The 20643-nt window shown below is 50.4% G+C and overlaps 1 protein-coding gene across 1 annotated transcript; it reads left to right on the top strand.

Annotated features, from left to right (window-relative positions):
• Positions 1 to 4784: 4784 nt before the first annotated feature.
• On the top strand, positions 4785 to 13880 carry LOC146333479 (vomeronasal type-2 receptor 26-like). The gene is made up of 7 exons (XM_084826352.1): positions 4785 to 4850; positions 5064 to 5242; positions 7245 to 7446; positions 8288 to 9100; positions 10348 to 10474; positions 11858 to 12727; positions 13798 to 13880. The coding sequence occupies exons 1-7, from the start codon at positions 4785 to 4787 to the stop codon at positions 13878 to 13880; spliced, it is 2340 nt and encodes a 779-aa protein (XP_084682478.1).
• Positions 13881 to 20643: the final 6763 nt, after the last annotated feature.

Below are 20643 nucleotides of genomic sequence, written 5' to 3' on the forward strand. Positions count from 1 at the left end.
AGCAGAGAGTGACGCAAGCCTGACTTTCTCCCTCCAGAGTGCAAAGGGAGCCCAGTGTTGTGGGCCGTGGTCGTTCTTTAGCCTCCAGTTATGGAAATGACAGTAATTCTTGAGGAATCCCCCTTGGATTTCCATCCAGCAAGTCAATAACAGAGAAATCCTGGGGAAAACAGGCGTAATGGAAATGCACCCTGAGCCCTTGCACGTCTGCCTTGGCGGCGTCTGATCACTTGGTGCCTGGTCATCTCCGGCTGACGCCCTGCTGGGGCCGCGCAACCAGCTCTCTCTCAGGTTCTGTTCGGTCACTAGGAGGGAAGAGACCTAGGAAGGGACGTCTCTCTGTGCTCCTGATGGTTTGGCTCTGGCTGCTGCCAATATTTCGGTTCCTGCCTCAGGCCACCCAGGGGATGCTGAGGACCAACGTGCTGCTCGACGAGGCCTTTTAAATGGCGACCCTATCACAGCCCGGGAGACCTCCTTGTTGGTGGGAACTTACCGCTTGGCAGATATCATTTTACAAAGGGAGAAGCCTTTTGTAGTTCTGGCACATCAGAGGTCGCCTTTACTGCGGTGTAAGTGTCCACAAGAGGGATCCGGGATAAATGCTTGCCTTCTTTCCTTCCCGCTTGGGGGCTCCATCATAGAATAGTAGGGTTGGAAGGGGCCTATAAGACCATCAAGCCCAACCCCCTGCTCCATGCAGGACTCCAAGTCAGAGCATCCCTGACCCTGACAGATGGCTGCCCGGCCCCATCTTGAACGCCTCCAGTGTGGGAAAGCCCACCGCCTCCCTAGGGAATGGGCTCCACTGTTGTATTGCTCTGACAGTCAGGAAGGTTTTCCTGCTGTTCAGCCGGAATCTGGCTTCCTGTCACTTGAGCCCATGATTCCGTGTCCTGCACTCTGGGATGATGGAGAAGAGATCCTGGCCTCTCTCTCTGTGACTACCTTTCAAGTACTTGAAGAGCGCTATCCTATCTCCCCTCAGTCTTCTCTTTTCAAGGCTAAGCATGCCCAGTTCCGAGCAATACGGCAATGGAACCCATGACCTGGGGAGGTGGTGGGCTCTCCCACACTAGAGGCATTCAAGACGAGGCTGGACAGCCATCTGTCAGGGATGCTCTGACTTGGATTCCTGCATGGAGCAGGGGGTTGGACTCGAAGGTCTTGTAGGCCCCTTCCGACCCTACTATTCTATGATTCGATGGATCCTTGCCCCTCTTGCCTTATAAAAGCTGGCAGAGAAGGAACAGCTAGCTGGGCCAGGGAGGCGATAAATGCCTCCTTGAGAGAGGGAGTGGTCCCGGGCTGCCTCAAAGAGGTGGTGGTGAGACCACTCCTAAGGAAACCCTCCTTGGACCTGGACAATCTTAATAATTTGAGGCCAGTGGCAAACGTTCTTTCCTGGGCAAGGTTCTTGAGCAGGTGGTGAGCAACCAGCTCCAGACACTCTTGGATGAGACCAATTATCTAGATCCATTTCAGTCGGGGTTCAGGCTGGGTTTTGGCAGGGAAACAGCCTTGGTCGCCCTGTATGATGACCTATGTCGGGAGAGAGACCGGGGAGTGTGACCTTGTCGAGTCTCCTTAATCTCTCAGTGGCTTTCGATACCATCGGCCGTGGCATCCTTCCGGGGCGATTGTCTGAGCTGGGAGTGGGAGGCACTGCATTGCAGTGGTTTCGCTCCTGCTTGGATGGTCGGCTCCAGAAGGCGGTACTTGGGGGATATTGCCTAGCCCCGTGGACTATTCAGTATGGGCTTCCACAGGGGTCGGTTCTGTCCCCCATGTTATTCAGCATCTACGTGAAACCACTGAGTGGGTCATCCGGAGTTCTGGAGTGTGCTGTCATCAGTATGCTGATGACACACAGCTCTATTTTGCCGTTTCTTTTCATCTTCTTCAGGTGAGGCTGTGGATGTGCTAAACTGGTGCCTGGCTGTGACAATGGACTGGATGCGGTCTAATAAACTGACAAGACTGAGATGCTGTTAGGGGGTGGTTCTGCTGACCGGATGGAGGGTGCTCAACTTGTTCTGGATGGGGTGCACTCCCCCTGAAGCAGCAGGTCCGTAGCTTGGGGGTTCTCCTTGAGCCATCTTTGTCACTTGAGGCTCAAGTAGGCTCAGTGGCATGGAGTTCCTTCTACCAAGTTAGGTTGGTGGCCCAGCTATGCCCCTATCTGGACAGGGATAGCCTGGCTTCCGTTGTCTATGCTCTGGTAACCTCCCCGTTAGGTTACTGCATTACACTCTATGTGGGGCTGCCTTTGAAGATGGTTCGGAAGCTGTAGCTTGGGCAAATGCAGCAGCCAGACTGATAATGGGGACCAGAAGGTCTGAACATATAAGACCCATTCTGGCCTGCTTGCACTGGCTGCCTGTATGCTTCCGAGCCCATTCATAGTGCTGCTTTTGACCTATAAAGCCCTACATGGCTCAGGACCACAGTATCTGACAGAACACCTCTCCCGGATGAACCGACCCGTACACTATGGTCTGCATCCAAGGCCCTTCTCGAGGAGCCTCCTCTGAGGGAGGCTCGGAGGGCGGCAACAAGGGGGAGGGCCTTTTCGGTGGTGGCCCCCCATTTATGGAATAATCTCCCTGAAAAAACGATACAGGCAACGGGAGTTGTAGTTTGGCTCTGCAACACTCAAGATGGCAGCAAGATGCCCGCTGCTGCACAACAGGAGCGCTGGACATGGGGCGCAGTTACGGGCAGACTCAGGAGCTGCCATGCTAGAGAAAGATGGCACAAGAGAGCGGCACCCGTTGGTGTGCAGGACTAATAGGGTGTCTGGAGGATTACTGGCCCACGTGATGGCAGAAAGCTGGGAAGCACATTCCACAGGAGTCTTTAACTAGAGAGACGAACTGGAGCCTGTAATATTTCCACAGATAAAAGCCCCCAGACATGTTGAACAAACTTAGGCAGTTGCTCCCCCTCAGGAAAAATGTCTTTGAAGGGAGCCGCCTTGTACCGAGTTAGACCATTGGTTAGACCCCTGGAACAGGTGCCCTTTTGGGGCCCGTGGGCATTTAGCCAGTTGAGAAACTACCCTGCGCAAAACCACAGAATTGACTCGATGGAGGTGGAAGTACAGGCCTGCAGCCACCCGCCCACTTCCTTTCCCAAGGATGTCTCTGGCCCCCACGTGTGGCCCGGGGTGTTCACGGGAAAGAGCAGGTGGAAACCCCCACTTTGCTTTGAAGGGATCCCAGCTGCTGGCAAGAGGTGTTGTTATTTGAAAACAGAACATCATGAAGAGTTGAAGGGTGTCACGAGTGCGGCCCCTGTGCCCGGGCGGACAGGTCCCTTTCTCCTGTTCTCATCCCAAATGAACCATGCAAATGCAGCAACTATAGATTTTATTAATCCTTGTTAAAGCACAGGGTCATTCCAGTCAGTAGCTGCAGGATCAAGCTCACGTTTTGCAACTGTAGTAAGTATCTGCAGGATGAGGTGAAAAGTCTCTACAGCAATACCAGTAAGTGGCTGCAGGGCCCAGGATAAAAAGTCACAGAGTGGAGTAAGTAGCTGTAGGACAGGGATGGATGGTCACTAGGTGATACAGTGAAGTCTCTGCAGGATCAGGGAAATGCTCATGGAGTGAGGTAAGTATCCGCAGGATCAGGCTGGACACCCACTGTGTAATAAGGGTAAATATTGGCAGGATCAGGGTGAAGGTCTGCAGTGTGGGCAAAGACCTGCTAGATGTAGCTAAGTGGTTGCAGAGTGAGAATGATCCGTTACTGAGCACGATGCGGGAGCAACTCCTTTCTTGTCCGCTCATTCTGGTGTGCTCACCACTGTTGCTGCCTGCTCTAGAAGGCCCTTCCTGCGCTTCCCAGCAGCCCCCTCTCTGCTTCAGCTCCTCTGCCTTCCAAGGAGCTCGTTGCTCTTTCCCTGTTCCTCCGTCTGGAGCTTCTGTGCTCCGTCCCTTCCGGTCGCTCGTTCCAGCCAGTCCTGAGCCTCTCTCTTCCCGCTCCGTCCTCCTTCTCTCTCCAGCTTGCGCTGCTATCTCGAGCCATCGAATGCGCCCTCGCCCTCGTTCCCTTTCCTCCTCTTTAACCAGCCCCAACTGTGGCTGGCTACTGTGACTGGCCAACAGGGATTCCGGGGGGATTACGCAGGACCCCCGGGGGCTCCTCTCGGGGGCGCGGAGCCCCAGCAGGAGCCGGGGAAGGCGCCCAAGGCTGCACTGGTGCCCGGGGGCCATATGCCTGCCTCTCGTCTGCACGGGCCACCAGTGGCGCTCCAGAGTCTCAGACAAGAGCCCTTCCGAACCCACGCTGGAGATGCTGCCGCTCAGATCTGGGACGTCCGGCAGGCGAAGTGTGCGCTCCGACCCCCCTCCCTGCCTGCCTCCCTCCCAGCCCTCCCGCCCTGTGTGATTGGAAACCCACCTCAGAGTAATGGGAAATGGAGGCAGCGACCTAGTAGATCCTCGGAGGTCCTCTAAGATGCTGTAAGTGCAGGCAGACCGGCCGTCCCATCCTCCTCGCCCAGCTCTGCGCTGCTAGAACCTGCTGCCAACTCCTCCCTTTCTGGAGGAATCAATCTGGGCCAACGAACTATGCAACTTTGTTCCGGGCCTGGACTCCGTCTAGACTGCGGTGCTCAGATTTACACGGGTCAGAGGGCAGAACTGGACAACCGGCCCGGAGAGGAGCAGAGCGTGACGCAGCCCTGTTTTCCTGCTTCGGAGGTGCGAAGGGATCCCAGTGCTGTGGGGCTGCGGTTCTTTCCCTAGAACGAAACTAGCTAAATGACAGTAATTCATGAGGAAAGCCCTGGGGATTTCCAGCGGGGAAGTCAATAACAATGACATCCAGGAGAAAACACGCGTAATATAAATACGCTCCGGGCCCTTCCGTGTGGGGCTGGGGTGGTGTCTGATCGCTTCGCGTCAGATCATTTCTGGCCCAGATCTAATTCCCCTGCCGGGGCCTGCATGCTCAACTTCCCTGCAGGTCCTGTTTGGTGACCGACCTCAAAGGGGAGGCTTCTCTATGCTGCTGATGATTTGGCTGCTACTAATATTTCGGCTCCTGTCTCAGGCCACCCGGAGGATGCAGAGGACCAACTGCCTCTTGACCTGGCTGATTGTCCGGCAGAGGGATTATTACAGGCCAGGAGACCTCCTTGTCGGTGGGAATTTACCGCTTGGCACTTATTACTATACCAAGCCCGAAGACTTCCATCGTTTCGACTCATCAGAGTTCTCCATTATTCCGGTGTAAGTCTCCACACAAGGGATCTGGGACAGATGCCTGCCTGCTTTGCTGTCAGGTATATGCATCAGCCATGTTGCTGGTGCTCAACGTTTCCTGGTTTGATATGTGAGACTGGGGACCATAGGAGTTGTACTGGGGACAATGTTCCGATTTTGTGAAATCCATTCTGTCTGCATTTCTTGGATTGTCAGGTGCCTTTTGTCCTGTCATCTGCTCATTGGCAGAATCCATTTGTTTCCAATTTCCTGAATTTGAGCAATTTCACATTTGCGGAAATTCACACTTGCGCAAACATGCAAATCCCCCCCCCCCCAGCTGTGCAAATCCTCCCCAAAATACTTTAGCATATATGGGAAATGCACATTTTCAGCCAGTGTTTTGTATTATAATTTTAATATATTTTTCTAAATTTGCATACAATTCCAGAATTTTTTTTTAAAACCTGATCCACAAGTCTGCAGCCGGCAACCCTGGGAATCCATGGGTTGGATTCATAGAAATCCAAATTGATTGGATCCAAATCCAAAAAGGGAAAGAAAAGAACAGCCCTATACTCCATTTCTATGCAAAGTCCTTTCATCACTAAAAGAACAAACTGGGCCCTTTTCAAAATTAAGGATATACGTATAAATTGACATATATCCTAAGATATATTTTGGACCACAAAAGGCTCAGCAATTCCGCTTTAGGTGCGCTGTAAAGGGAGCAAAACAAAAAGGAGTCGGCCTCCTTGAAAGCTTCCTTCAGCTGAGAGAGACCATCGGTCCATCTATTTCAGTCTCTCCTGCACTGGATGGCCGTGGCTTTCCTTCCCTCTCATGCTTCTAAATTCTGCCGGGGATTGAACCTGGGGCTTTGGTGTGCAAAGCAGGTGCTTGTGCCAAACTAAATCAAGATGCCAGTCCTCATGGCTCTGAAAACAGGGCTGACTGAAACAGGAACAACGGGGGCTGCCTCCTGTTGAGCCAGAGCAGTGACCCCCTCTAGCCCGGCAGCGAGCAGAGTCTCTCTAGCGTGCTGGACAGGGTCTCTCTCTCCCGGGGTTGCCTGTATATGCCAGGGATTGACCCTGGGGCCAGTCGCATTTGAAGGATGTGCACTGTCAGTAAGCTCTGGTCCTTGCCCTAGATATGGAACCAGTTTCCGGCCCTCACGGTTCCGCTTTAAGCTGGAAGCTGCTTTGTACCAGATGAGAGCTTGGGGGCAACTTGGCCAGTCTCCCCTGCACTGCTTGGCAACAGCTCCCCAGGGCTTCAGACAGGATGGAAACTTCCCCCGGCCCACGGGGAGACACTGGGGGTTGAACCTGGGGCCTTGTGCATGCAAAGCAGGGCCTCTGCCACCGCGCTGCAGCCCTGCCCTGCCCCTCAGTGGTGCTGAATCACACCTGCAAAAACTCGCTTTACCGTGGAGAGATTTGGAGATGTGATGATGGCTGCTGGGTCACGTTTCCGGAAAAAAGGATCAGACCAGCTTCTGCAGGAGAGGTCAATTGGCAGCTCTGACCCACGAGAGCTCAACAGAGATTCCACGATGAGAGGCAGTCTACCGCAGAACAGGAGTTGTTGTGTGGGGGAGAAGAGGAAAGGAGGGCTGTTGCCTTCGTGTCCTTCTTGTGGGGCTCCCAGCAAGCCTCTTGGCTGACCACCTTCGGACACAGGACGCCGACCTAGAAAGAACCACCTTGGTTTCATCCCCAAGGGCTCATCTAATGAAACGCAACTTGCAGAACCGTGCGACTCTCGGTGTGAACAGAACAATCTAAATTTCTCTGTGAATCGTTCCTTGTCTTTGGTCTAGAAGGTTTTGCCTCGTTCAAAGAAGGTTGAGCCAGATAGGCTTTTTAATCCCCCACTTCTCATCGGTTCCGTTGGGATCCTCACCCGCCTCCCAATGTCTCCCTCGTCCCTGCAGGACAGTAATCAAGAGCTACCAGCACTTCCTGGCCTTGGCGTTCGCCACCACGGAGCTCAACAAGGATCCGACTCTCCTTCCCAACACCAGCCTGGGCTACAGCATCTATACGCACATGGACATCGTCAGGTTCATGCATGAGAACAGCATCTCTCTGCTTTCCTCGCAGAGCCAAATGATTCCCAATTATAAATGCGACAGGCAGGATAAACTGATCTCCGTTATTGGGGGTCTCGACGTCCAGTCCTCAAGGGAGATGACGTCCTTAATGGGCATCTACAAGATCCCACAGGTAAGGGGATTCTTCTGGGGAGAGATGTGGGGGACCAGCAGAGCTCGGGAACACTGAGATAGACACCCCAGTCTCTGAACACGTATTTGCCCATGCAGTGGCTGTGTTGCCCTGATTCTGGATGGCAGGTGTGGGGGGCCTTCGGACTTTGGCCAACCTGCCATGCAGTAACCGTGGTGGTAGCCAGGAATCTCAGGTGGCTGCTGTGTGACTGATCCCAGCCAGCCACGGGTCTGTTTTGTAAGGAAGAGTTTTGGATGGGGAGAAACAACAAGGAGTCTTGTGACGCCTTAAAGACTCGGTAACAAAGACGTTGCTGCAAGATTCCTTATTGTTCTTGCTGCAATCAGTTTATGCAGCTACTCCTCCGGGGGTTGGGGGAAGACCCCCACCTACCATAATATAACATTTGTCAGTCCTCTATGTATTGGGCTATTAATATTGTCTTTGGGGAGGGGCCCTATAGCTAGAATGCCCCCCAAATGCATGCACGGGGTGAACCTCCTGGAAAATAACCACATTCATTGCAGTGGTTAGGAACTTTGCCAGGGTTCCCTTCATGGCGGACCTGACTTTGGGGGGTGATATCCACACAGGGGGAGTCTTAAAGACATCGCAGAACTTCACTTGGTATTCAGACATCTATTTTTTAAATGGATGTCTTCCTTCCTGGTAGCACTTCATGCACCTGGAGTCATCTGTAGTAGTCCAGGGAAGCGCGTGCCATAAAACAAAATGTGCCACCAAATTCTTTAAAATGTCTTTAAAATGCCACAACATCAACAGACTAACAGGAAATTCCTTCCTTGAGCTTGGTCATGGCTTGCTCAACCCTGTTCAGGGGGAGAAAAGGGAATTCCCTTCCTTCTTCCGGATCGATCCCAAGGAAATCCTTCAGTACGTGGGCTTAGTCCGGCTGCTCCTGCATTTCCACTGGAACTGGGTTGGGCTGGTTGTTCACAGCGATGAGAGAGGTGAAGAATTCATCCAGACGCTGACACCCATGCTCAAGCGGGAGGACATCTGTGTGGCCTTCACCGACATGTTCAGGTCAATGGACCAGCCCCGCGCACTTCGAGTACGATCTGGCACTATCCCAAGTCCTTGGTTGGAGCCTGAAGTGATGATTGTGTTTGGGGATTCCAGTGTTATAATACAAATAGCAGCTTTATTGGGTATTCATGAAGAAAATACCCAGACGCCATTTAGGAAGGTTTGGATCCTGACCTCCCTCTGGGAAATGGCTGCTACCGGATCCCCCCTGAGTGGACGAGTTCTGAAACACATCCATGGTGCTTTACACTTCGGAGTCCACAGAAGGGATGTGCCAGAATACAAGGATTTTCTCAGGGCTTTAGATCCACTCCGGCCGCAAGGAGACGCCTTTCTCCGTTACTGGTGGGAAAGGACATTTAAATGTAAATTTGGGGAATCAGGCCAAAGCTTTGAATGGGGATACAGAAAGTGTACTGGGAAGGAAAACCTGGTGAATCAGCCAGTATCCTTGTTTGAAACGAGGATGTCCAGTCACAGCTACAGCATCTACAATGCCGTCTATTCCGTGGCACACGCGCTACATGCCATGTACATCTCAGGATCCAACCGTGCAATGATGGGGGAAGCCAAGAGTCTTCTGAATGTCCAGCCATGGCAGGTAATGCTCTCATTAAGATATGGCAATGCTGTAAAAAGTTCCTTGCAGATTTGGTCCATTTGGTCTTGGTCCATTCTAAAGACACTAGGGGTGTCTCTACGTCAATGGAAAACCCTGCCGCCCTACTGGAGCGTTTTGCTTCCGTTTCTGTGGAGCGATTAGGATTGGCTCCTTCCGATGACGAAGGTGACATGCAGTTGAAACCCCGTTTCTGAGCAGCTTTAACGGGGCTTTCTATATCTTTCGATGAAACAGCACCATCTACGGGCAGAATCATCACAGATGACGATTCATCTGTGATCAAGATTCATCTGTGATCAAGATCAAGATGGGGCAAAGCCCAAAGCGCTGGGCATGCATGTCCAAGGGATTTCGCCCAAAGAAGATGAATCTTAAGCAGGAAACGAAACAACAGAGTATGGGGTGGGTGGGAACGGTCTCCTAACCGGAAGGCAGTTGCAGTTTGTTAGAAGATACCAGCTCCCACTCACAGACACGCTGTCTTCTAAGCATCTCTTCCGTTTCAGATTCTTGCCTCTTTGAGGAACGTCCGGTTTAACAACAGTGCTGGAGATGAAGTTTCTTTCACTGAAAATGGCAAGAGATACGATCTCCTGAACTGGGTCTTCTTCCCAAATGGATCTTTTTTTCCTGTGAAAGTTGGAGGAGTGGATTCACGGGCTCCCCCAGGCCAAGACTTTGCAATTCGCTCTGACGCCATCATGTGGGCTACAGAGGTGGGGTTGAAGTGAAGGTTTGGGGGCAGCTGCTGGGAAGGGAGCACCCACCAAGACAACTGAAGGCACCTGCCAGCCGCTCCCCACGCCCTCTCTCCTTTCCCACCCCCACCCCATGGAAGTGGCAGCGGCGGTGGAGGGAAGAATCAGGAAGAGGGAATCGAGGCTGGGGGCTGAAGATAAGTGGGAATCCAAGCTGGGTGGAGGAGGAACGAAATAATGCTCAGGGTCCAAATGGCTGTGGGCCAAATGCACCTTCCGTCTTCGAAGGCAAATGTGCCATTGGGCCCGCCAAGGTTGCCGACCCCTGTTCTAGGGTCACGGTAGAACTAAAGACTGTTGCAGTTCTCTCCCTTTGTTGCCTTTCTAGATGAGACCAAGGCCTATTGAGTCCAGGGAGGGGTCATTATCCAGCGGTACAAAGCAATCTTTGCATGCAAAGCTCCCAGGTTTGGTCCTGGGAAAGTGGATCCACTGGATATCTTCAACTGCTTGTCTTTTCTCTTTTAGAAAACACCTGTTGCGAGGTGTGTGGAGCGGTGCTCTCCGGGGCACTGGAGAAAGGTTCCTGAGGGGAAGCCGGTTTGCTGCTACACATGTGATCTTTGTCCGGAAGGGACGATTTCTAACTCAACAGGTACCTCAACTTCAAGAGCCATATAAGTGCAGAACATGCTGGGGTCAGAGTGGAGTGGAGCCAAGGGGAAGATGACAGACAAGGAGAAGAGTCTGCCATGTCCCCCAGGAATATTTTTTCCTGTAAATTCCATTTTGGATTGTAGACTTCTGTTATTTATTTGCTTGCAAAGTATACAGATTTACCTGAAATATATTATTTTCTATGTAAATAATAGAATAATAACCCTCATGCTTCATTTTCTAGAATGGTTGTTTAGGACATCAGACCTAAAGCTTTTAGGGCAAAATGCTGATCAGGACGGGTGGTTGGTCATCCTTGTAACAACTGGGGAATGTTACCCCAAAATCAAACAGGTTGCCCTTTTATTTCTAGTGATTTCTGTGACCTGTTCCCCAGCCTCTGCGCGAACATATCTCCTCAGAGGACAGACCATAATCTAAAGTAAATGACAGAAAGGAATCTATTTGTTGTTTTGCTCATTCAGAAGGTGCTGCAAGTAAAAGATCATGGTTCAATTCCGACAGTTACCTAGTTTTCATTCCTGGTTAAACAATTTGAGCTTTTCCTGCTTGCGGAATATAGAACATAAGTCTGGCATAGCGGGTAGTCATGTAAAAAAAAGTGTCTTGTAACTTTTCCATCTGTGGTCTTACCAAATCAGTTACTGAAGCTTAAACAGATAGCAATAAAATGGATGTTATGCTGTTTGCCCCGGCTGTGGACTGCTAAGGTTTGGAGGTGCTGAGATAATGGTAAGCCAGGTCTAGGTTTGCTTACAAGGTGCCTTTACTGAGTACTTACAGCACACAGGCGTACCCAGTGGTTGGATCAGACAGCTTCTCTGAACCCAGAGCCAAGGGGTTCAATGGGTCTTATACCATACATGTCAGCAGTGAAGCAGCATGGCAGCAGCAAGCGTTAATTAGCGTTCATCTGCAACTTTTCCGGCATAGACTAACAGCGCTTGGTCAGAAGGGAAACCATCAGAACTTTCCCAGCACGGCCGCCTGTAACTCGGTATAAACACAGCCTCGCTTCTCAGGCACTTCCTAGGCCCTGATAAGATACTAGCCTTTGTTAGCATGGGATGTGCTGGGGCCGCGCTATTGACCTTTGACTCATCTCGCATGCTCAGAGGCCCACTAGCAAGGAAATTGCCCCAATAACGAACCTAAGCAAAGCATTATGGATGTCTAGGCCCCTCTAAAACGACAGGTGACTTGGTTACTGGCCTGGGGCCAATACATATGCTTATTGCTTAGGAGTACAATAAGCTTGAGAACTGCTATTTCCATCTCCTCCTTTGTGGCTGAACTGGCCTGTGCAGAAAGAATATTTCTCTCATGTTTGAGATACTTCAATAGTAGTTGCTCATTCCAGATGCAGATCACTGTGTCCTGTGCCCGGAAGATCAACACGCAAACAAGAACCAAGATCAGTGTATCCCCAAGAAGATCCACTTTCTTTCCTGTCAAGAGACACTGTGGTTTGTTTTAGTTTCTCTGGCTCTTTTCCTCTCTCTGATCACCTCTCTAGTGCTGGCAGCCTTCATTAAACACCGTGACACACCAATTGTCAAAGCCAACAACCGAGAGCTCACCTATGTCCTCCTCATTTCTCTCCTGCTCTGCTTCCTCTGCTCCTTCCTTTTCATCAGTAAGCCCACAGTGGTCACCTGTCTTTTCCGACAAACTGCTTTTGGCATCACCTTCTCTGCTGCTGTTTCTTCTGTCTTGGCAAAAACTGTCATGGTGGTTCTGGCCTTCATGGCCACCAAGCCAGGAAACGTGGCCAGAAAACTCTTGGGGAGACAACTGACAAACGCCATTGTCCTGGCCTGTCCCCTCATCCAAGCTGTGATCTGTGCTGTCTGGCTGCTGACCTCTCCCCCGTTCCCAAGCTTGGACTTCCATTCCCTGGATGGAGAGATCGTAGTGGAGTGCAATGAAGGCTCAGCCACCATGTTTTGCACTGTCTTGGGATACATGGGTTTCCTAGCCCTTGTCAGCTTCACAGTGGCTTTCCTTGCGAGGAAATTGCCGGACAGCTTTAACGAAGCCAAGTTTATCACCTTCAGCATGCTGGTGTTTTGCAGCGTTTGGGTCTCCTTTGTGCCCACCTACCTGAGCACCAAGGGGAAGTCCATGGTGGCCGTGGAGGTCTTCTCCATCTTGGCCTCTGGGGCTGGTCTCCTGGGTTGCATCTTTCTCCCCAAATGCTACATTATTGTGCTGAGGCCCAATCTCAATTGTAAAGATCATCTAATAAAGAGAAAGAATTAAGGAATCCATCCGTTTGGAACACGCCCTGGTACTCTACTATCCTGTCAAGTATATTTACTTAGGAAGTCCCATAAAATTATTGAAAATTTAATTTGCTGAGTTATCTGTTCAAGAACAAGGTCCTTTCCACACTAGCACCTTTGCCCAGTGCTGAGGCATTTGCTCTTTGCATTATATTTTCTCCTTATTTCAATTGCCAGAAACATCTTTCTTGTCTTTCCTGTTTGCCATTCCCACCCAGGTTTTTCAAATTTGACCCTGAAGTACTGTTTGGCCACTAGATGGCAGTGAAAAAATAGAAGCTCAGCTTGACCATTGTACCGCCTCTCATTTTTGAAAATGTTATATATGTAGAGACTTTTAACCCAAACCTGGTCAGAATAGCAGTGGAATTTCAAGTCCCCAATGGCTGTTTGGAAATTGATATTGGTTAATAAGCACATCTTGGTTTTCATACGGTAGGTTGGGCTTGACCCTCTTTGCAGGAATGGAATGACCTTTTCAGGAACGGAAGAAGTGGCCTTATTCCAGGTCGAGCGGTTGTCCTTCTAGCCCAGGAATACATACACATTGACTGGCAGTGGCTGTCCTGAGTTTTAGATGAGGGTCCTTCCAAGCCCTAATTGGAGATGCCGGGGATCAAATCTGTATGCAAAGTGTGTGCTCTACCACTGAGCTACAGCCCTTTCCTGCCCCCGTGCCCTACTAACTCAGCTCCTCTGTCCTCTCCTCCTATGTGACCTGAGGTTCACATCAGAATAAATGGGGAGGGGGAGTGGAGGCATGTTGAGGTGTGTGCTCAGGGAGACCATGTGGGCCACTTAGGTGTGCTGGGGGGCCACCGTCATTCTGTCCCTCTTCTTTACCTTGCCCACTGAATGCAGAGACCAATCTACCAGACTTTGGCACCATCACCATCAGACTTCTCCATTTTCTTCTGAATGGCTCGATAATCCCTGCGGGTCACACATCTTCCATCTCCTCTTGGACAGGGCCCAGTATTGTCTATCCCTGCAGTCTCCACTCCTCCTTTCCCAGGCCATCAATCTGAGCTAACGAACTTTGACACAAGTCTGGACTCCATTTTGGATTTAGGAACTCAGCTTCAGGCTGGAACCTGACAACTGGAGTCAAATCCATCCTCTTGAGAGCACAATGGTGGTGGTGAAGGTGGCCTTCTGCACCGCTACCAGTGCCACATGATAGGCAGGATTAGGGGCTCTCATTTGTGTTTGGTCACATCTCCTTCAATACTTGACCACTTGCACACTAGACGTTGTCTGGCCTGCTTCCTAGCTCAACAATCTCCCCAAACCCAAAGATCCATCTGAGCTCCGCAGTGCTGGTGGGGGCACTTTGGCATTTGACCGTGTCGGACTCAGATTGGGAAGAATCATGGAATAGTAGGGTTGGAAGGGGCCTACAAGGCCATCGAGTCCAACCCCCTGCTCCATGCAGGAATCCAAGTCAGAGCATCCCTGGCAGATGGCTGTCCAGCCTAGGGGTGGACGAAAGTCACTTACCTGTCGTCGAAGCTTGTTCGCGGTGGGGGGGAGGCGCTTCGCTGCTCCCCCCGCGAAGTTCAGGCCGGGGGGGGGGAGGCTTCCCGCCTCGCTCGGCCGAAATTCAGGCCGGGGGGGAGGCTTCCTGCCTCGCCCGGCCGAAATTCAGGCCGGGGAGGAGGCTTCCCGCCTTGCCCGGTCGCGAACTCGAAAGTTAAAAAAAACCCCCAAAAACGCCCCCGTGATAGGCTATGTGACGATTAACGTAGCCTATCACGGCTAGATCTGCAAAGTCAGCCGTGATAGGCTACGTTAATCGTCACATAGCCTATCACGGGTGACTTTAAAAAAAAAAAGCGCGTACGCTAATGGCGGCCTCCATAGGGAGCCGCCATTCGCGTTCCTTATTTGGTCGCTGTAGTCTACGTAAAACTTTACTTAGACTACAGCGACCAAATAAGGAACGGGAATGGCGGCTCCCTATGGGGGCCACCATTACCCGTACGCGCTTTTTTTTTTAAAAGTCACCCGTGATAGCCTACGTGTCGATTTACGTAGCCTATCATGGCTGACTTTGCAAATCTAGCCGTGATAGGCTACGTTAATCGTCACGTAGCCTATCACGGGGGCGTTTTTTTTTTTCTTTTATTGGAATGGCGGCGGCCATTCATAATATTCATAATTCATAATATAGAACATAAGTCTGGCATAGTGGGTAGTCATGTAGAAAAAGGTGGGGGGGTCTTGTAACTTTTCCATCCGTGGTCTTACTAAATAAGTTACCAAAGCTTCAACAGATAGCAATAAAACAGAAGTTATATGCTTAGGAATACAATAAGCTAGAGAACTGATATTTCCATCTCCTCCTTTGTGGGAACTGGCCCCTGCAGATAGGGTATTTCTCTCATGTTTGAGATGCTTCAATAGTAGTTGCTCATTCCAGATGCACATCACTGTGTCCCATGCCCAGAATATCAACACCCAAAGAAGAACCAAGACCAGTGTATCCCCAAGAAGATCCACTTCCTTGCCTATCAAGAGACACTGGGCTTTGTTTTAACTTCTCTAGGCCTTTTCCTCTCTCTGGTCACATCTCTAGTGCTGGCAACCTTCATTCAACACCGTGACACACCAATCGTCAAAGCCAACAACCGAGACCTCACCTACGTCCTCCTCCTCTCCATCTTGCTCTGCTTCCTCTGCTCCTTCCTCTTCATTGGTCAGCCCACGAACGTCCCCTGTCTTCTTCGACAAGCTCTGTTTGGCATCATCTTCCCTTTTGCCATTTCTTCCATTTTGGCAAAAACTGTCACAGTGGTTTTGGCCTTCCTGGCCACCAAGCCAGGAAACATGGCAAGGAGACTCTTGGGGAGACAGCTGACAAACGCCTTTGTCCTGGCCTGTCCCCTTACCCAAGCTGTCATCTGTGCTGTCTGGCTGGTAGCCTCTCCCCCGTTCCCAAATTTGGACTTCTATTCCCTGGCTGGAGAATTCATAGTGGAATGTAATGAAGGCTCAGTTACCATGTTTTACACTGTCTTGAGCTACATGGGTTTCTTGGCTCTTGTTAGCTTCATGGTGGCTTTCCTAGCAAGAAAGTTGCCGGACAGCTTTAATGAAGCCACGTTTATCACCTTCAGCATGCTGGTGTTTTGCAGCATTTGGGTCTCCTTTGTGCCCACCTACCTGAGCACCAAGGGGAAGTCCATGGTGGCCGTGGAGGTCTTCTCCATCTTGGCCTCTGGGGCTGGTCTCCTGGGTTGCATCTTTCTCCCCAAATGCTACATTATTGTGCTGAGACCCCATCTCAGTTGTAAAGATCATCTAATACAGAGAAAGAATTAAGGGATCCATAACTTTGGAACATGCCCTGGTACTCTACTATCCTGTCAAGTATATTTGTTTTTGAAGGCAAATAAAATTATTGAATATTTAATGTGCTGAGTCATTTCTTAAAGAACAGGCTCCTTTCCACAGTGGGGCAATTGATCACTGCTGAGGCATTTGCTCTTTCCCATGTAACTGGAAATAGACTGAAAAGGTTGTCTGTAGGGCAGTATATTCCCCACAGACATCCTTCAAATGTATAACTATTTTAAAATCATGGCATTTCTCCATCAGGAATTAGTGTCATATATGATGGATGGGAGCTACAACGGAAAGTTGCAGTATGGTTCAGGGTTCCTTCCTGCCAGTCATGCCCACTACTGCAATATGCTTAAGTTGTATGGATCTCAGTTCCCCTGTAAGGAGAGCATTCTTTTCTCCCCCATGGCATTCTCAGTTCATCTTGCTGGATTGTTTTTTGGTTGGTTGGTTGGGGGGGGCATTAGGGGGGAATGGTAGGTTTCATTTATTTTTTTGCCCACTGATGAGGCATTTGCAGCTTGAGTTCCTTCTGAGGGAAAAATGGCAGGATATAAATGTAATAATAAATAAAAAGAAATGAAAAAATGTTTTTGTGTTTCGGTACTTCTCCAAACCTGAGGTTTCCATCAAGAATGGTTTTACTTCTCTCTTGTTTCTCACAGCCCCATTGTGGCTCATTTTTTGTTAGCACGTGCCACGTGAGCTCACTATTAGAGGGAGTGACACCAGCAACGAGAATGGATCATGCTAAATTATGGGAAATGTCGGCTACACCCAGATTGGCAGAGTAGCAAGATAAAATGTGCAAATCTAAAATGTAGCACTCAACCAGAACATCTGTCCAGGGATGGGAGGACAAGGCCCATGCTGCCTTGACTCCTGAGATGAGACCCTTGGGTTTAGGCGCTCAGCTTCACACAGGATCAAGGGTAGGGATGTCAGATAATTTCGCCACGAATCTCGGGGAGGCCGAATGCCAGCGCATTCGGCCCCCCGAAATCGGTGGCGAAACGGTCTGCCCCCCCTGCCCTCTCCGGGATGGGACTTACCTTGGGCGAATCCTCCTGGCGGCGGTGGCTCTGGCAGTGGTTCGGCAGCGGTTCGGTGGCAGTTCGGTGGCGGTTCGGCAGCGGCGGCTGGTCTTCCGACCGGCTGCCGCCGCCATTTCCAGTAAAAAAAAAAAAAATGTGATAGGCTACGTAAAGATTTACGTAGCCTATCATGGCTAGATTTTTAAAAAATACTGTGATAGGCTACATAAATGTTTACGTAGCCTATCACGGCTGAGTAAAAAACAAAACAAAACACCATGTACTGGAGTAAATTTTTATGTAGACTAGATGTGCCAAAATAAGGAACGCAAATGGCGGCGCCCATGGGCGCCGCCATTTGCGTAAGCGTTTTTTTTTTTTAAGTCAGCTGTGATAGGCTATGTAAACATTTACGTAGCCTATCACAGCTGACTGCAGGGACGCAAACGGCGGCGGCTACGGCTGCCGCCATTTGCGTCCCGGCAGAACAGCAGGATTCGCGGCTGGAGGGACGGGGAGCCTCCCCCCCCGGCCAGAATTTCAGTGGGGAGGGACGGGGCACCTCCCCCCCGCCCAGAATTTTGGGGGGAGGGACAGAGCGCCTCCCCCCCACCGCGAAGCAAGCTGCGGGATCAGGTAAGGGACTTTCGTCCATCCCTAGTGATCATGTGCTCTCATGTCTGAGCAGCTGCATTTGCTCTGATGCCTGCTCCAGTGGAAGGCTAGCGCTTTTCCAGCTAGGGATATGCGAACCCACCCCTGTCCGGACTCTCCGGGCAGCCACCCAGCCCTTGCTGCCGCTCGCCAGTCCCTGGCCCGTGCTCAAGCCCCGCCCACACTCAGCGAGCAGACTGCACTCACCCTGACATCCTCGTTGAGCTCCACAGTCGCCATGTTTTGAAAAATAGAACAGTGATTGCAAAAAGGTGCGTTTTTGCACACACGCAAACATGCACATTTTTATGATGGCCATTTTATTTTTCAAAAAATGGCGACCGCGGAGCTCGCTGAGCATGAGCAGGGAGTGAACGGGGAGAGGGGCTCAGCGAGTGGGGCTCAGGGGTGCAGGCGGGGGGGGGTCCACCGGATTCCCGGGCAGAATTGGGCACCCACTCCATCCCTGTTTCCAGCCTGCTTCATAGCCTGAAGCTCTCCTGAAATCCAGGGAGCCACCTGAGCCCCACAGGGCCAGACAGGACGCTTAGGCCCGACAGTGCGACTAGGGCCTCAGAAGGGACACCGGCCATGACAAGCCTACCATGATTTCTTCATAAAATTGTAAATGAGGATGCTTCAGCCTCCTTTCGAATTGTTCCAGGAGGCACTCCTTAACTGACCAGCCTTGTCTTTATTGATATTCTGTTTTTAAAAAAGCATACTTTTAATATGGTGTTTTAATCTTTTTATCCTTTTACTATTTACCTTTCCTGTTCACCACCCCGAACTCTGGGATAGACGTGGAGCGGTATACCAATATTTCAAATAAAGAGATAAACCCCAAGTCCCCCAAAGCATTGGGGAATCCCTTGGATTCCATAGGTCTTTGGAAGCGTACAAACCTAACGGGTCTTCTGCCTATGCAGGATATTCTAACTGCAGACCAACCAGTCAATTAATCCATCAATGGCTTCCTGCCCAGCCTTGTGCTGCTATAACCAGACGTCACCTCCTCCGTTGCCCAGCCATCAATCTAGGCTAGTGAACTTTTGCACAAGCCCAGGCGCCATCTTGGATTTGGGTGCGCCGATGTGCACAAGTCAAAGGGCTGAACTTCAGAACTAAAGTCAGGTGTGACTGGCCCACAGAGGAGCAAAGAGGGAGACAAACCGTTGTTCTCCCTCCAAAGTCTGAAGGGAGCCCAACGTTCTAGGGCTTATGGTTCTTTCACTACCCTGCAATTATCAACATTGCAATAATTCTTGAGGAACCCCCCCCCCCGATTTCCACCCAGGAAAACAATAACACAGAAGTCCTGGAGAAAACATGCTTAATATAAACATGCTCTGGACCCTTCTGTGTGGGGCTGGGGTGCTGTCTGATCACTTGGTGCCTGTTCATTTCTTGCTAAGATCTAATTCCACTGCTGGGGCCTGTGCAGTCAGTTCTTTTTCTGGTTCTGTTTGCTCACTGACCTAGGAGGGAAGGTCTCTTTGAGTTGATGATTTTGCACATGATGCTCCTTTGGCTCCCGCCTCAGTCCATGCAGAGGATGCTGAGGACCAAGTGCCTCTTGACGATGCTTAATGAAGAGCAAAACTCTTGCAAGCCTGGAGAGCTCATAGAACACTTGCCAGCCATTGTCATATAAAGACAGAGGACTTCCGTTGTTTAGCCCCATCCAAGTTCTATGCTATTCCAGTGTACGTTTCCAGAAGGGGGATCTGGGATAGATGCTTGCCAGCTTTGCCTCAGATTAGAGAGCTCTTTCCAGGGAGATGCGCCAGCCATGCTGTTGAAGCTCCAAATTCCCTAATTTGATTTAGAAGGCTCGTCATGATTGGCTTCGGCCGGTAATGACAGCTTAAGGATTCTTCTCTAGTTTCCTTCTGAAGGGTTCTGTGCAAGAATAACTTGTCAATTGTTTTTTTGTTGTCACTCTGCTGGCAATGGCTATGAAATGTCTCCCCATCCATGCCCCAAGTAGAGTTCGTCCAAGACAGGGGTGGGGGAGGTGGGTCCGGATCCATCAGTAGACATCTGGGTGATCGGCAGTGGACCAGCAAGCATTTCTGATTCCAAATTGTGTACTAACAGCAGCGACAAAGGACTTCCTCCCGCCCTGAATTATACAGCTGAAACGAAGAAACCCAGGGGGTAACCAGGAATGGGGTTTTGTGTCCAAGTATTTTGTGTGGCCTCCGTTCAGTTTTGGTATTCAGAATAAACTCCTGATGCCAGAATACTTTCATTCTAAGGGTATCTGTCTTTCTTTGCACCAGGCTCCGGTTGGAGGAGGACCTCGGGGTACTTGTAAAACAAGACTTTGATCATGCAAGCTTGATGTCTGCCACTCCTGATCTCGTTCCCAACCTTGCATTCTCAGGTGTTTCTTGGAGCACAACTCCCATCATCCATGGGGAAATGCTGCGGACAATAGGAGTTGTACTGGGAAACCAAGGCTGGGAAACCCTGAAAGCATCCCCGTGGCTGGGTGCTTCAGACATTTTTCAGGGTGTGGATGAGATTGTATAGTATGCAAAAGTCATGTGGTTCTTGAAGCCACAGAAATAAGGGCTCCAACCATCAAAGACTGAAATAATTAACAGTCCCATGACTGTTAGTGACTAAATAAGGAACAATAATTAACAAGTAAAATAATGAACAATTAGCAGTGCATTTATGGCAAGGTACAAGCTTTCAAGGAAAAAGAAATCAAACACACTGAAATATGCACTGCAGTTAGCAATGGCAGATTAGCTTTCCTCCCAAAAAAGGAATCCCAGAAGGGAAAACATAGGCAAAGCTCAGTATCTGATTACCTT

Source organism: Heloderma suspectum, chromosome Z, assembly GCF_057233095.1.
Source record: "Heloderma suspectum isolate Gila_16-S chromosome Z, 16-S_ref, whole genome shotgun sequence".
Lineage (NCBI taxonomy): Eukaryota > Metazoa > Chordata > Lepidosauria > Squamata > Helodermatidae > Heloderma > Heloderma suspectum.